General features: G+C 42.7%; 1 protein-coding gene across 3 annotated transcripts in view; it reads right to left on the bottom strand.

Annotated features, from left to right (window-relative positions):
• Positions 1 to 1,746: 1,746 nt before the first annotated feature.
• Positions 1,747 to 17,764, bottom strand: part of GABRG1 (gamma-aminobutyric acid type A receptor subunit gamma1) — a 916,720-nt gene continuing 900,702 nt past the window's right edge. For 2 of the 3 annotated variants that reach the window (XM_069631725.1, XM_069631724.1), the window contains exon 9: positions 1,747 to 2,829. In XM_069631725.1, coding sequence (XP_069487826.1) covers positions 2,557 to 2,829 — 273 coding nt within the window. In that variant the 3' untranslated portion in view covers positions 1,747 to 2,556. The remainder of the gene's footprint in view (positions 2,830 to 17,764) is intronic. The other variant, XM_069631726.1, reaches the window with a different exon arrangement.

Genomic DNA, 17,764 nt, shown 5'->3' with positions numbered 1-17,764 from the left:
AGCGGGGGTCGTGAGTTTCGGCACTGCCTGCCTTTGTAGGTACGCTTCTTTAAGCTTTGCGAAAGCGTCAGGCACCTCCGAGGCCTTTTCTATCGCCTCTTCCAATGAACCCCGGGGGTCGTCAGAGGCTTTCCTCTTGAGGGCTAGCTTACTCCCCTTATGCCCCTCTTCCAAGGGCTCTGCGGGCGTGCGCTTATCCACCTTGGTGCTGGTTTTTGGCTGTGAGAGTATAGCTTCCAACGTCTCCAGCCTCTCTTGTAGGGGTTTCACCCCTTCTGCCACTGCATCAATAAGAGAGCTACCCAGCACCTTCTTAAAGCTGGCAGCGAGGTCCTGCAAATGCTCCTCCTCACTCCACTCAAAGTCTGACATTTTCTGCTGTGCTGTGTGCCTAAAATACCTGGAACAGGTCTCTTAGCACACCCACTGCTCTCTTATGATGTTGAATGTCTTCTCTTTTTTTTTTTTTTTTTTTTTCTATTTTACTTTCAGTGGCTGCACCTTTGTCCTTGTCTAGCCTTCCGGCATCTGCGGAGGTCCCCGCACTCAGTGCGATAATCTACTGCTTCTCGGCTGTGTAGGGCTCACAGGCCCGAGTCTTTCACCGATCTTGACCCTGAAGGACTGCTGAAGCGCCGGAGTTAGTGCTTCAGCTGATCCCGTTGCGCGCGATCGTTCGATCGCTATAATCCTCCCAAAACTTGGAGGTAAAGCGCTGCCTCTACGTGCGCGGGTGATGGTGATTAGAAATCGCCGCTTAGAAATGATACTACGCGACTTTGCGCGTGTAGGCTCCGCCCACCCGCGGGTGGGGGCTATGCTGTTGGAGCGAGACGCTCTGCGCTTCGCGCGCTAGCTCCGCCCACCCGCGGGTGGGGGCTATGCTGATGGAGCGAGACGCTCTGCGCTTCGCGCGCTAGCTCCGCCCACCCGCGGGTGGGGGCTACAAACTTCTTCGCGTGAGCCTAATCCCGTCGCTTGCAAGGCTGACCGAACCCCTGCAGTGCCGGGTATACGGCACGGGGCCGTCCGCCTCGCGGCCGACGCTACAAATCAAGGGAAACCTTGCCTGGGATCCCGCCGTGATCCACGCGGCGAATGCGCCTGTAAGGGAAAATACGGCAAACCTAGTACGCGCGCGCGTGCTGTGTCATTTGCCTTAAAACTTCGAAATAAGTGCAAACGCAACTTCTCTCATGATCCCTTGAAAATGCTCACACTCTCAGCACATATTCCTATCTTTAACCCAAACTTCCCCTCTCAGTCAGCCAATTTGCTACAGGCATTCGGAGAGGAAAGAAATAGTACTTATCTGCTTGAAGAGCAGTAAAAGAAGAGGAGGAGTCCAGGCACAGGAAGTGGGTTGTGACTGGTGGAGTGAGCATGGACTACAGAGGCTCATGGATTTTGTAGTTTTGGATAAGAGAAAAGTTTGTTAGTTTTTAGAACACTTTTCATGGTTTTATTATATATGTTTGTTGAACTGCTGAAGAGTAGAAATAAATGAAGATGAAGCATAATGCTCGCCTCCAGTCTTGTCATAGATTAAGTTGCTTTACATGAAAAGGCATTTATAACATGCAACTAAATATCTGGAGGTAGTGCACACACAATTTATTATCATTTTATTATGTGACACTTTCCTTAGGGATTCTTTCGCTCGTTTACCCATCACAGAAAAGTCACGCAAACATTATTCCTGAATAAAATGACCCCCAGAAAAGTGGACAAGAATGAACAACACAAGAAACAGAAAAGAGTTTTACTGTATGTGATGATGAAAAACGTTAAACTCCATCTCTTCCCTGACATTTGCACAGCAACAGGATTTCTCGACAAACAACAAATGTTGCAAAAAGAACAGATATTATTATGGTTAATGCTTAGTATTCTGCACCATTTGCTTTGTCTCATAAAATATTTAATATCAAGCGAACAACATTGCTCTTTTCACAGTGTACCGTCTATGCAATATCCCCGAGTCAATTGAACTACAGATAATCCTCCAGTAAAATGTGCATTCTTCACATTACCCTTACAAATTCTTTACACGTCCAATTATGGTATGCTGCCATTACAGAGGGGAAACACTGAAACAGCGTTAGCTACGATAGGGCCACAGGAGTGTTTTGAAAATGCTGCATTTTGAACAATGTCACATGAACAATGTGAAGATGCACCTTTTAGTCGTAATCAGGGTAATCCCGAATAAACTTGGTTAGTCCTTGTATTCTTCTCCTTATTTTATTTCAAGTTTAGTGGTTTGGGCAGTAGGTAGGAAAAGAAAATGTCTACCTATTAAATTGTTCTATTGTACAGATCAGTGAAAGTGGAGTGTAAAAAATGGGTTGAGATTCCCTTTTCAATGACCTCCTTAAGGCAATATTTACAGTACTTTGGTCTATGGACTACATCACAGTTTAAATTGTTAATCACATGTTGAAAGTTTCAAATTAATATCAAATTTAAAATGTTCTCCATCAGCATTGAGCTTCCCTTTATTCATATGCTACATTCTTCATGGACGTATCCCAGAAACGTATGAACTTTAACGGGTTAAAGGTAAAGGTAGCCAACCCAGTAAACAAGATTGAACAAGGTGAATGCTGTTGGAAAGAAGACTCTGGAATAGGAGTCCATTTTGGAAATGTGGATGTGGATTCTTCCTTTTTTCCATGATCCAGTGCGACAGTCTTCGAAGCAGCAAAAGAAGCTGGAACAGTCTTTGCCTTCCAGGCACTCGTAACCTGGGCCTGTCCCCTGTTCTGGGGAAACAGTGTTAATTGGAATTGAGGTGCATCCTGTGCGGATATCGATGCATTGAGGTTTCTGTGAAAAAAATAGGAATCTGTTTACAACCACAATTTAGATGCAAACTTCTGTCTAAAAATAAACTATTTTCACAATGAGACTTTAGACTACTCAATTGCACAGTGTCATGTTGTGCTTGTCCACTTCAAAAGGGTTATCTTGTGACATTACATAAACAGCATTTTCAAGGATTGTACTGCGATGGGTAAGGCTTAGTTACTTACCTGCAACTGTATTTCTCCAGCATTATTCCCCGTCATCAGACTGTCGACTTTGGAATAGTAGAGTGAAAAGAGACAACATTGTCAGTCGGGGAGGCTCCCCCTGGAGAGTTGCGCTGCTTCTGTTTTGCAATGACAACAGATTTCCATTCGTTTGGGTCTGTTTCGGGTGCCTCATGTGTCAATTCACCCTCGTCTGGTTCCTCAGCATGTGTGTCTGTGTCTGAAAACTCATTGAAAGGATCATCTGGTTCCCTTGGTTACTCGGTGGGGTCATCAGGAAATGCAGAGGCCATGATGGATGACACTCTGGGTTCTCGGGGCCTTTGAAAGGAGGACTGTGGTGGGGAGGGAGAATGTCTCCTCCTGTATCTGGGTGACCCACTGTACAGTAATTAGTGCCTCTGGTGTCTGCTAACAGACAATGATTGTTGTCTAGGAAGTGATGGTGGGGGATGCGGACCCAGGTTGACCTGCTTCGGCGCTACCTGCTGGAGACCTGCCTTGGAAGGGTCTTCCTTTGTCTTGCCCTGGTTAGGTAGCAAGCAGCCCTGCCCTTTGTCTCCTCTAAAACTCTTCCATTATTCTGTGCATAGATTGGCTGCCAGTGTGGACTATGCTCCTTAGGTTGCACTGGATGTGGTTCCTCCCCTTCTGAAAACTCCTGTAGGATGTCTGGTAATTCTGCCATTTCTGTTATAGGTGACAGCTCTGCTGTTCCTTCCAACTACAGAGCCTGTGTTTCCAGTGCAACCAGCACATCCTCTGGCTCTATTGCTTGCACAGGAGGCCCTTCGATGTCTGCTGTCGTAGATGGTGAAGAGTGTCTAGGCATGAACAATGCCCCCGTCGACGACAGCTCTGCATTCCAAGAGGCAGATTTAAGATCTTTATCTTCTTTGTGAAGGTTCTCTTTAAGCAGGCCTGTTGAAGCTTTTTCTGACCTCAGAGTGGACTGTTCACTCTTTGCCTTGGGGGTTGGAGACTCTGTCCTGTCCACTGGTGAAGCTCTCCACTTTGGCACTTGCTTCCCAGTGAGCCTGGTAGAGGTTGAAGGAGCAGTCTTTGAAGATTCTTCATCAGAAGCCATTTGCCTGCTTTCTAGATGTAGCAGCAGTCTTCTATGTCTGTCCTCCAAAGTCTTCTAGGAGAAAGTCTGACAGATTTTGCAGGAATGGATTTCATGAGGATAGAGACAATAAATACAATATTTGTGAGGGTATCTAATAAAAGTGACCCTTTTGCTACATTTGCTGCAGTCCCTGAAGGTTTTCTCCTTGGTAGCCTACACTTCTGACTCTGCCATGAGGTGACAGACAGACTGACACGACGGTTTTAATGGCAAAAATTGTGACTTGAACCCAGGAACACCCAACCAGGAAAGGCACAGTCCAAGTGAAGGGGAAAAAACGACCTTAGGTAGAATAATACATGATTAAAGATGAAAAAGAGAAGGAATCTCAGAGAGATAGAGAGGATTCCCCTGATCAGTAAGACCACAGTGAAAAATCTGAAGATGGCTCACTGGGGTGGAGCTTAAGCCCTGCCACCTCATTGGATGGGGTAAAAAAAGGACCAAAGGAGGTGGAGGGACTGCACAAATGAGAGGCTACACAGGCCCTATAGGGCTGGTTGTGTAGCATTTCCTTAAGGAAACGTTTTGAAATAGTTTATACCTATTTAAATTGCAGAGGATTCCCAGTCTGACGAAAGGGAATATTTTATTCAGGCATGTGAATCTATGAAAGATCCAATGCTGGAGAAATAACACAGTCATCCCATAGATTGCTGTGTGTCCCATGCTGTTAATATTCCATGCAATGCCAGCTAATAAGTGGTACGAATATACTACATGTCTTCCCTATAAATGCTCTCACCATATGCACCATCAATTTAGCAAGCATGTCTACCATTTTAAACCCCTGCCATTCAGCTTCCTTGCCTCATTGCCCCTGTATAGCATAGTTATATGGGTACATTGGTCCAGAAATTATAGGTAAAACTGAGGTCAGTGGAATTCAGGGAGATTTTGCTATCAAAATGTTATGTGCATCCGCTTAAATACGTTTTTGAAGTATGTTTTACTGATGTTACAGTTATTCCTCGGAGTCTAGTATTGCATTGCATGGGAGCAGTACTTTTTCGAGAGGGTCACCTATTTGTCCTTTCACGTGTTGCGTCCTGTCACATATGGTTCAACATATTATATCCAGATTGTCTTAATTAAGCACTACGCTTTCTAGTTGTTCTTTTCATGCTTGAAAGTTTAAAAGATCCTATGCACATATATCATTATTCCTTTTTGCACTTTCTCTAAACAGTAGCTTATGGAAATATACTAATGCTATGAATGCTAGGAAATTGCAATCTTAATGGATCGGTTCCTACCACATTGATTTCCTGAGCAGTGTATTTGGTTCTATGTTTGGAAACTCGCTCCTAATTTGCAGTACAGAAGTTTATGCATAAGGTGTCGCACATGCAGAAGTTAGCTTTTTTTTTTTTTTGGACTGCACTTTCACCACATTTAATCTAAGGCTGTAATTATCTTTGCCAAATAGGAAATACGATATTCATGTTTAGTTTTCGAAAAAGGGAGGCATTTAGTGGCAATATGTGCACTCTGCATGGTATACCCATAATATTATATCCACAACTCGACAGTCAATTAGGTGACACGCAAGGATCGCTCCAAGATTTTTTTAATTTTTAATTAGGTGTTTAGTGACCAATACAATTTTATAAGGAAAACTCTAAAAACTGAGCTTCTAATGCAATGATTTTTAGGCAACATATTACGATTTGGGCAACGTGTTCCATTAATTGACAGGTTGCTTTGTGATAGTAGCAAACGTAGTACGATAGTAAAGAAACGTGCTCACTGATTCGATTCCCATTGTAGGGTAGCCGGGATAATCCTAATGGCCACTCTAAAAAATAATGCATCAGATCCCCCCCCCCCAAAAAAAAAGAGCTTAGGAGATAAGCATATAAGAAAGCTATTAAGAATAGGAAAAGTGAACTGGTGGATCTATCCTGTAATAAGCTAAAAGTGAATTCAGAAGGTTTGGGGAGGTAGTGAATAAGCCTTGCTTGCCATTTATGGGTGACATGGCCGGAAAAAATACTGTGCCCAAAGAAGCGTGAATGGCCCATTTTACTGAACTTTATTCAGAATGTGATTTGAACACTTAATAATAAAGACACTGCTGTTGAAGCGCAAAAGTAACTCATTTTACAGCTGCTCTTTTGTGGTGGCTGTAGGAACCTGATCTTTATTTTTGGTCCGTATTATTTTTTTTTAAACATTTTTAATCATATGATAGAGTTGAATGCATTTCCAAATTCTTGGAAGGGTGCAATATTAAGCCCAATCTACAAAAAAGGAAATCGATCATGCCTGACCTCATATCGACCAATATCTCTTTTGAATAATAGTTTTAAGAACTTGTCATGTATTTTATTGTACGTGATTCAATCATACTCCACCCACATGAATGTGCTACCTATATATATCAAAATACGAACATCAAGCCCACTTGGGCTTCATATAATTTAAATGTTGAACCACATTTTATTTGTATCAAGTTAACACATCGACATACCATTGAATTTTGCATGGCTGCAAATCACTGCACAAATAAATATATAATTTTGATGCAGTATACATAGAAAACAATTCAAACAATTCAACAATGTAAATCTTAATATTTAATTATAAAGGGTGTGGTTATCCTCTCAGATTTACTTAACCCAATCATACATAAGGTGCTTGAATTGCCAGTGTCCTAAAGTGCACAACATGCAATACAGTACCCAAATCATTGTTTCCACAATTACAGTATCCCCTCATATCATTAATGAGATTCACCAATTAATTACTCAGCCCAACTTGTTTCGTTCTGTAAACCAATACATTATATCATCAGAACTTCTTCAGGGCCAATACCTATCTCGAGTGATAATGTTAAGAGACCTGAGTGACATTTAACATATGCATATGTATATGATTACATTAATTCATTTAAAGTCACATTGTGTGATACAATTATTAATCTTTGCTCCCGTCCCAAACTCTTTCATCTGAGGCTGATAGACTTATTCTTAACTAGTTAATTGAGGTTGCATAATCTTCAAGTATCCAATTCTTTAATACAATATAGGTAATTTGCAGCAAAATGCATCTGCAACCAATTAATACATTGATGATTAGTTGGGTATTTGTTATGTTATGTTACTTGGTATTTATATGGCATCTACGTATCATTGGTATGACCTCAAAGCGCTGGTAGGTTGAACGCCCTCGGGAACCGTAGTTCTAGTCAGTAGAGAGATAGTGTCGTAGGGTGCGTGGGTGCACCAGATATGTGTGCAGCTGATGTAATTGCCGGATGGTAGCTGCATTTCACCATTAGGTGTGGTGCTGAAGATATCAGTTGGATGTGTGCAGTCTGATGGGTGGACACCCAGACTGGGTTGTGGCTGTGTTAGGCCTGAAGGACGCATATGTGAGCACTAGACCGGAATGTGCTCGGTTAGCTGCGTTTTGTTAGGGTGATGAGGTGTTCATGGGGTCGTATTTGTATGTGAACAGCTGGGCCGAATTAATTAGGGGTATATCTGTGTTCTAGATGTATGATGGTGTATAGTAGAGAGTAAGCGTAGTGATGTGATATGATGGTTATTTTAAAAGGCCCGAGACCAGGCCTGTGAACAGGATGGCAGGGAACTCAGCAACACACGGACACAGAGACAGGGGGCTGGGTTTACGGCGACAGGATATATAGCAACAGCATGGGGATTAGGAAACCGGGGTAGACAGTGATGCACATTTGGGGCGTAATCACATTTACATTTGCATTTCTATCTATTGCGATTCAGGTTAATGTTCACAACTCAACCCAAGTGTGGGACATGCTAACATTCGCACTTCCATCAAGAATCGACTCAGGCTATGATGGGCATTTTTATCTAGAAGCGATTCAGGCTGTTTGCTATTTCATCTAGGTGTTGCACATGCTGATATTCACAATTCCATCCAATTGTGGGACATGCCGACGTTCACAGTTCCGTTTTCAGTATTGAGCTTGACGACATAATATATAATGAATGTTTACGATTTCATCTCCAAGTGTGGCACATGCTACCATTCACAATTCCATCTAAGTGTGGCACATGCTACCATTCACCATTCAATCTAAGTGTGGCACATGCTACCATTCACAATCCCATCTAGGTGTGGGACGTGCTAGCGTGCACAATTCTATTTAGATGCGACGCAGGTTAATGGTCATGATTCCATCTAAGTGTGTAAGTACTAATCACTTAATGGGATTACAAATATCTTTACTAGTAAAAGATCCACACTTACTTATTTTTCTTTTTTCATAAGTAAGCTCAAACGTCTGTTGTACGGCTGCAAGAGAGGCAGAAGTACGATTTACATGTAATGCTTATTGCCCGTTAAGTCCAAATAAAATAGAGACCAGCCTCTACTCTGTGTTGCTGTGCCTGAAATACGCAAAATTGAGTGCACAATATTGGATGCCATTTTTTAGAGCTATTAATGTAAAACGGTGTACTCTTGCTTTCTCTACAGCACTGAATAATTTTATAAGTTGAGAAAAGTGATTTGATTGTTTCAAATAACAACGAATCTCTGAACCAGATGTACATTTAATTTTGTAATTTTTTTTAATTAAATCTCTTTGATGTATTCATTTTTCCACTGTTAATTTATATGTACTTGTTATGAATTGTATTGTACAATTCGAATAAAGATTTTTTATGAGGATGATATCCTCAATTTAAGAGAACAGTTCATCAAGATCTGTTTCCTGAGAAGCACTCTGCACAGTTTTGCTCGTTGTCAAATGACCTAGCACCAAAATCATCATGCTTTGGTACAGAGTGCCTATGGCCTAGACCCAGCATGTCCTTGTCCTGGTTTAACCTAGTAGTGCCTGTTTTTATGAGTAGTGCTCTGTTAATCAGCTGTTCTTTTTTACACTGAAGGTTTCAGCGCTATGGCAGAAATAGACAGGAGAGAAACTGATAAACAGTGTGCAAATTCTTAGTAAGGGAGGTAATCCACATCAAAACATGCATTTAGTTCCCCATTCCAGATATATGCTTGCTAGGACAGGCCTACTGTGTATATTGCTGGCTGCTTCACAAAAATACTCTATTCTTCACTCTTCGCCTTTAATCTCACCAGTTAAGGGCTTGTCGAACGGGATATTATATTGTGCCTCCTTTATAGTATATACTGGCCTAAGCCCAGTCGCTCTACGAAGAAATCCGCGCTGCAAGGTTCTGACCTTAGATTGATTAAGCCGCCATTTTAGGTTCAACTGTCATTTTGATTCTCACTCCAAAGTCACCCTGTGTTCTAAAATGGTGGACCGTGTTCTTCTGTTTGTAACATGGCCGTCTTGACCTCTGCAAACAAGTTAATGCTTAAACTGCCCATAGGCTAAATATAGGCTAAATGTTAGGGTCATGTAAGGAGACCTTGACCTTCATTGACCTGTAGATCAGGGATTACCTGTGCCAACGAAACTGTTCCACGAGCATATATTAAGTACAATACTGTTTAAATACTGAATGTGAACACTTGAATGACTATATTGTATAAAACATGTACGAAGGCTTAATGTTGAATCCAAAGACACACCCTTGCCATTGTGACCTATTTGTATATAAACTGGGAATAATCCATGTGCCTATAGATGAATAAATTAGAAGCAAACTCGGCATGAACCCCTAGACCGAGAAATGGTTAACCTGTAAATGGGCTGGACATCATGTTACAAAATTGGATAAAAGAGTGAATGTTCTGATGTACAGTCCCACTCACTTCTCACACCGAACAGGCTGGTATTTGTTGTGATGTACTGAGGATCAGATAGCTATCTGATACTTTATTTCTTTGAAAACTGTTCAGTTGTAGAATAAAGATCTGTGTATCTTTGTAAACCCGCGTTTGATGTATTTCCTTTTGTGGTACTCAGCCTTGATATTTCCTTTTGCTTTCACAGATGGCGCCCGAATAGGGACCCTCAAGATTGATGCCAGCACGTTGAAGGTTGACACGGCAATCGGACCGGGATCGGACGGTGTTAGAAAACTTTGCTATCCGATCGGACCTCCTTAGGATTTGATCAGGTGAGTCGTGACCCGATTCTTAAGTATCCTGATCATTTGTTTTGGCATATTGTTCTTGCAAGTACAATTATTGACCAGGTAACACCAGGAATCTGATATGACTGGGAAATTGTCTGCCTGCTTCAGGGCATTATTCTGCAAGGACACACAATCTTTGGAATTTGTCCGACCGGCAGCAATGGAGGGGCCGCCGGCGTGTACTATGTACTGTAAGCACGGCATTGGTAGTATAGTATTTAATGATATTTGGCGCAGACAAACTAGACATGCTTCCGAACTTCAGTGGCCAATCAATGGTAGTTTCGAAATCCCTCATATTGAATACATAGAATCTATATTATTGAAGAAAAAGGCTAGACCTGCAGCATTTGACATATTACAGAATTGGAAGAAAGAAGCTTTGCAGCAGCTTAAGAGTAGAGAAAAGCATGTGCGCCGCCATATGAAAAACGCTGTAAAAGCGCTGTTGTATGACCAAAATAAACAGTTTGAGTCAGTAGGGAATATGGATAGGGCTTTCTCACTTGGTATCCAGAAAATCTATCCTTCTAAAGACTTTCATGTTTCTGATGAACTTATCGATAAACTGTTAAATGAACGAAGGCCTGGGGCCACTGCGTCACCTCCGTATGTTCCTCTTCCTGTTGTTATTCCTCCTCCTATCGTTCCTCCTGCTGTTCCTCTTCCTTCCCCCAGTCGTTGTTCCTCCTCTTGTCGTTGCATCCCCACCCGTTCCTCCACCTTTGCCTGCTGTACCAGTAATAGCACCTCTGTTCTCTGATGTTCAAAACTTGCCTACTCTCCCTCTTCCAAGTGGTTCTACACCTCTTGTAGTAGATCGGGAGCGGGATCGAGTGTTGTAACTCTTGATACTGTGTCTCCAGAAAAAAAAACATGAGTTCATTGCATGGGATAAGCATTGCATGGAGAAGGGTGAACAAGATAATGTTTTTGTCACACTTTCTAATTTAGATTATTTTCCTGAGAAAAACAATTGTATTGAAGGATTAGGAATTCACTTATGTGTAATGTGGAACAGGTTGAATGACATAGATTTCCCACAAGGATTGAGGGATCTGAATACTTTAGCGTTTCCTAGAGATACTGCAGAGAAAGTACAAGAGCATGTTGAGAGGGTTCTTGAGTATAGAAGGGAGCTGGAAAGGTTACGGTATGATGATGAAGATGGTGATAGTTTGGACGTTATGTTCGTACAGAAACGGTTCCTTCCTTGTCGTAAATCGATAACTGAGGAAACGCGAATTTGCATAAAAGATGTGATTAGATGGATCTCAGACACGTCGATAACTCCCGTTCAAGTATATGACACATATAGTTGGTATACGCCAGAAATGCAGAGGAAAGTGATACAGGTAATGGTAGAGTACCTACAGGATGAGTGTGTAAAAAAGAAGATTTGTTGTCCCGCAGAGTTATTGAGTATTTATAAGAGAGCTTTTTCGTTTGACACTTCTTCGGCTGCTTTAGCGGTCAAATTGGTATCTGTTGCTTAGTAAGTGCTCGGAGTTGCCAACTTCTCAGTTGGGAGCAATGTCAGTTGCTCCTCTGACATTTGTCCCAAAAGTTGAGATTCCCGCTGATGCTGCAGCAGGTACAGCTGCTCTAGAAATTCCTGCACATTATGTGTCACAGTTCGTTCACATCCCGTTCTCAAGACAGGAAGTGAACACTATTAAACAATCTATTCCTGACATTAGGAAGAATCCGACGGGGTTCTACAAAGAGTCTGTTTTGCAATCCTCAGTATTCACTCTAAGTGATATTGACCTGTTATTTCCCATACTCCTGCCTGTTGATTTGTGGAAACAGATTAGAACTATAGATGATGTACCATGGTTAGGAGATGCATGGACTAACATGGTTAGACTCGATGGAGAAAGGCCAGCTGGCGAAAGACCGCCTCAGGTGATACTAACTTTGCCTGATCGAATAGTTACGAAATTGAAAACTATAATTCCTGAAAAGAGAATTATTTGGGACACGCTTACTGCCTGTGTCCAAGGGAGGTCTGAGGGTGCTACCGAGTTTTTTAATCGGTTCGAACAGGTATTTTCAGATTTCAGTGGACAAGACTTAGGCACAGAGTCTGGGAAAAGATTATTCATGGACAAATTTGTGCGTGGATTGCTGCCTCACATCCTGTCGCAAATGATGTCCTCCGAGAGTGCTTGGCAAGGAAAGTCTCAGTCAGAAGTATTGCACATGGCTCAGTACTATGAGAATCGCGTCAATAATGAAAAAGAAAGAGTCGAAAAGAGAAAAGGTGACTTGAAAACTAAAGTATTATTACATCAAATTGTTAGAGGCCCTAGAGGGGGTAGTAGGCAGTTTAGAGGTCAGTATGTTCCACAGGGTAATGCGCCCTTGGGTTCTGTAAACATTAACCAGTGTGGTTATTGCAGACAAGAGGGTCATTGGCGTGCACAATGCCCGATCCTCCAACAGAGGTCGAATAACACATTTGGAAATATGGGTAGATGATCCAGAGGTCGCCCAGGTTTAGGGGGCCCTGGTAGAGGTCACTTTTCACAGGATTCACAACAACCTTTTTCACAGGACAATCAGGCACCTAGTGCGGATAATAGAAACATTTTTGATTATCCTTTTGCTGCTTACCTCTCTGAAGAACTTCCTTTTGACGACATTCTGTTTCGCTAGGATTGCCCGAAACAGGGTTTGGAACCGACACCTATTCCCGTTTATCAGAAAGGTCCCTACGTTGAGATGTTAGTGGGAACTAGGAAACATCTATTCTTGATAGATACAGGGGCACAGAAGTGTTCCATTGATCATTCACGGGTTCCAAACATCCCACTGTCAGGGCAAACCAATGTTTCTGTAGGGTTTTCTGATACACCAGTTGTCTGTCCGGTTTCTTCGCCGGTACCTATTTCTTTGGGTCCATTTGCGGACCGCTGTTCATTCCTTTTTACTTTGAATTGTGAAGGGAATGTGTTGGGGTTGAATCTGTTGAAGGAATTAAATGTGGTAATTCATTGTTCTTCTTATGGAGTGCATTTGACGATTTCACCACAGCAACTTTGTGTCTCTCAATTCTTGACCAGACCTTTTCTGCCGGAATTCAGTAATGTTCCGGAGTGTTTGTGGGCTATTGATGATAATGATGTTGGTGTTTTGCAAATTGAACCTGTTAAAATTGTCTTGAAACATGGAGTGAAGATGCCACGTATTCCACAGTATAAGATTTTGTTCGATGGTCAGCAAGCTTTGAAATGCATTTTGTGCATCGAGGGGTGATTGAGGAAATTGCAGGTAGTTTGTGCAATAGTCCGATTTTGCCCGTGTGCAAAAAAGGCGATAATGAAATTCCCTTTCGTTTCATAATTGATCTATGTGCCATCAATAAGATCGTTGCTCCACAATTTCCAATTGTGCCTGATGTGACAACAATATTAACTTTGATCCCGGCTTCAGCTATTCATTTTAATGTTGTGGATCTAAAGAACACTTTCTTTAGTATTCCTATACACAAAGACAGTAGATACTTGTTCGCGTTCGCCTTAGGGGGACTATCGTTTACCTTCACGCATGCACCACAAGGTTACACGTAAAGTCCTAGCATCTATAGTAGGGCTTTGAAAGAGCAGCTCGATACCTTTGAGTTGCCCTCTACTTGTACACTGCTTCAATATGTTGACGACTTGCTTTTAGCTGCTGACTCAGAGAGCGCATGTAAGGAGGGCACTGTGTTGTTGCTTATTCACTTGGCTAAACATGGACACAAAGCTTTGCTTTAAAAATGTCAATATTGTTGTCAGGAGGTCGCCTATTTAGGCGATCTCCTGTCAAAGGAGGGAAGAAGGTTGACGCCTGAACGGATAAAACTCATTTCTAGCATGTCTGTCCCAAATACGCAGAAAGAAGTTAGATCCTTGATAGGAATGGCTTCTTACTGTAGGCAGTGGATCCCCAATTTCTCACTAGTGATTAAACCAATGTTGGCTTTGACGAAAAAGGGCATTTTTCGTCATTGCTGTGGAACTTGGTACACCAGCGTGCATTTGATCTGCTCAAGATTGCATTGTTTTCGGCACCAGTTTTGGGCACACCAAACTACGATAAGGCCTTTGTGTTGTATGTGCATGAATGTGATGGATGTGCTTTGACTGTATTAACGCAGGAACATGGAGGGAAGAATAGGCTGTGCGGCTACTTTTCTTCTGCCCTTGATCCTGTAGCATGCGCTTTGCCAAGATGTTTGCGAGCTGTCGCTGCTGCTGCTGCGTCTGTGAAACAGAGCGAGGGAATGGTCCTAGGCCATGCTTTAACCCTGATGGTACCTCACTCTGTAGATGTTCTACTGAACAAAACAAAAACGCAACACCTCACCTCCGCACGATAAAAGAGATATGAATTGATCTGGTTTGCATTGCACATACAGATTAAGAGGTGTTGTGTTCTTAATCCGGCTGAACTTTTACATTTCCTGCAAGGTACTGCGTGTAGTGACGAAGAGTCACATGACTGCCTTTACACTACCGAACAAGAGACAAAGGGTAGAATAGATTTGAAAGATACTCCTTTGAACACTCCACAAGGGGAGCTGTTTTGCGATGGCTCCTGCTTCAAACTTCCAGATGGTACATCCACGGCTGCTTATGCAATCACCACATTGAGCACGATCGTGGAAACCAAGAGAATCACGCATAACTCCATGCAGGCCGCAGAGATTATAGCATTGACCCGAGCTTGTGAACTTTCCAAAGAGCTTACGGTAAACATATATACTGACAGTCGGTATGCCTTTGGGGTGGTTCACAACTTCGGTAGACTTCGGTAGACTTTGGGCACATGGTACGAAAATGCAACATGGCTCTCAGCACTTGCACTCCCTACTCAGCTAGCTATCATAAAATGCGCAGCGCATCAGAAGATTGTAGATCATGTAGGAAAAGGGAACGCTTTTGCTGACCAGATAGCCAAACAGACTGCCACTGATCTCTCTTCAGAAATGTATACTTCAAGGGAAGCCACAAATTCCTGTACTTTGAATGAGGATATTGATTCCGTAAGGGATATCCAAGCCGATGCCACGTTAGAAGAGTCTAAGCAATGGACTGAGGGCTTGGGGAAACTGGACGATGATGGATGTTGGGTGGACAAAGTTGAAGGGAAATGGTTACTGCCTGACGCATATATTATGATGATGGTTGTCATGGCTCATGGTCCCACCCACATATGTGCTCGTAGAATTACTAAATTGTTGCAAAATGTGTGGGTAAATGACAAAATCCCTAAAGTAGCTGAACACTTTGTTCAGGGATGCATGATTTGTTCGCAGAATAATGTGGGAAAGGGCACATCAACGCCTAGGGGTAGTTTTGGTCCACCTTCTGTCCCCTTTGAGGTTATTCATTTTGATTTTATCGAGATGGAGAGTTGCAACAATTTCAAGTATGTATTAGTCGTCATTTGTGCTTTTAGCAAATGGGTTGAGGCTTTCCCTGTCAAAGATGCCACAGCTATGACCACGGCAAAGACTATGTTAAAGGAATACTTCCCAAGGTTTGGGTTTCCGAGAGTCATCTGGTCGGACAATGGTCCACATTTTATCGCTGTGGTAATTCTGCAGATATGCGCAGGATTACAGATCGATAAACGGTTCCATTCGGCTAGAGACTCTCAGAGTACTGGATTAGTGGAAAGACACAATGGCATTATCAAGAACAAACTCACTAAGACATGTGCCGGCACCAAGCTAAAATGGTCGTACGCCTTACCGATCATGTTGTTATCTATGTGAACAACCCCTCAAACTAAGACTGGGCTCTCTCCCTTTGAGGTGGTTATGGGGAGACCAGCTAATATTTGGAATGTTCCAAAGTCTCGCTCTTTGCGAGACGTCAAAAATGTAATGTACTTCTCTCTGATTACTGTGGCCAATTAACTAAAAACCTGTATTTGATTTTTCAGCAGGTGTGAGAGGCTTTACCTGTAAGGTACGAGGGTCCCGGTCACAGCATACGACCGGGAGAGTGGATCCTTCTGAAATCGTTTGAGCGATCTTCTTGCCTCGCACCTCATTGGCGGGCCCCTTCCAAGTTTAGCTGGTCACACAGAATGCGGTGCGGGTAGCAGGACGAAAGAATTGGATACATACAACGCACACCAAGAGGATTCCACATCCAGTGCCATACGATACAGAAGATACAGAACCCCTCACCAATGCTGTAAATAATGATCACGAAGCAGCAACCAGCATCAAGAGTGCATTGGAGAGTCTCCCTGAGCCCGCGAGGCCTGGGGAAACAGCCATTTCGTCTCCACATTCTCCAACAGTTTTGTCTTTTGAATTTGTTCCGGATCTTGTATCAGATCCTGCTTTGGATTCGTCGCTTCCAACGGGAAGTGACGACACGTTGTTCACAGATCACTCAGTACCAGGAATCACAAGGTACGATCTGCGTCCGAGGAAATAGACTTACTGCACGGCTCGGCTGTGCCATCAAGGGAAATCATCAAAGGGCTTACTTTTTGGCCCGATCATTTGTACAGAAGGGGATTCTGTTCACTAGGGTTTGTGGAAGGACTAAGAAAACGCTCAGCCAGGAGTTCGCCAGCAAATAACATTGGTGCTTTCGTTTGAAGACTACAATGCCTGAAACCGCCTCCGCTCGTACAGAACTGATAAGAGAACCTGTGACCAGCTGCGAGAATGGACAATCCACTGTGTGGGCCCCGAAAACGTATTGCTATCTTGTGATAATGTTAATTGGTTTCACAATAGTCATTGTCTTAGGTTTCTGGTATCTAGAAGAAGTACATCCGTTTGAGAATGTGTTGCTTACTGAAAATGTACCTACTGTTTCTACTCCTCTCGTGCATCTGCGCACTCTATCTCCTAGAGACTCTCAGCACAGACAGATTTATCACAACTACACACTATTACTCATCATGAATGCTACACGTGTCATTTTTAACAAATCTAATTGTTGGGTCTGTTCACATTTACCGCAACATGGGGATAAGGGGCTGGGTTGGTATATTCATCCTTTACCTTTGACTACTGCATGCTATGCTTCTCTTAGAGCACTATTCTTTTTGCCGATGGAACGATAGCATCTCGGGGAACTTCGATGGGACTAATTTGTATAAGTTTGCAAAATGTTTTCTGACGCCCCTGGGATGCTCACTCTTTGCAAATAGGAGTAAGCTTAATGTTGCTTCTATTAGGCCTTCTGATAGACTGTCCTGTCCTTTTCAATCTTTGATCTCTTTCAAGATGGCTCCTATAGGCAATAAGGATGCCACGCCTCCTTCCTACACTGTTAATCACAGCCCCAATTCAGTTTCCTTCTGCATACAAAGGAATGGTACTCAGTTAATGGGTGATTCTAAAGGTTGCGCCAATGTTGCGAATTTGACTAGTGAGGACAGACCTTTGTATGTAGGTGAACCTGTCTACTGTGTTTGCGGTAATGTAGCGTTTCCATGTTTACCCAGGGATTGGCAGGGAACTTGTTACCTAGGGATTCTGTTACCCGGGGTATTCATTGCTAGTACTGTAGAGATTTCAAAGGCTC

The sequence above is a fragment of the Ambystoma mexicanum genome, chromosome 6q, assembly GCF_040938575.1.
Source record: "Ambystoma mexicanum isolate Mex_15411 chromosome 6q, UKY_AmexF1_1, whole genome shotgun sequence".
Taxonomy (NCBI): domain Eukaryota; kingdom Metazoa; phylum Chordata; class Amphibia; order Caudata; family Ambystomatidae; genus Ambystoma; species Ambystoma mexicanum.
This window is presented reverse-complemented; position numbering and strand designations above follow the sequence as displayed.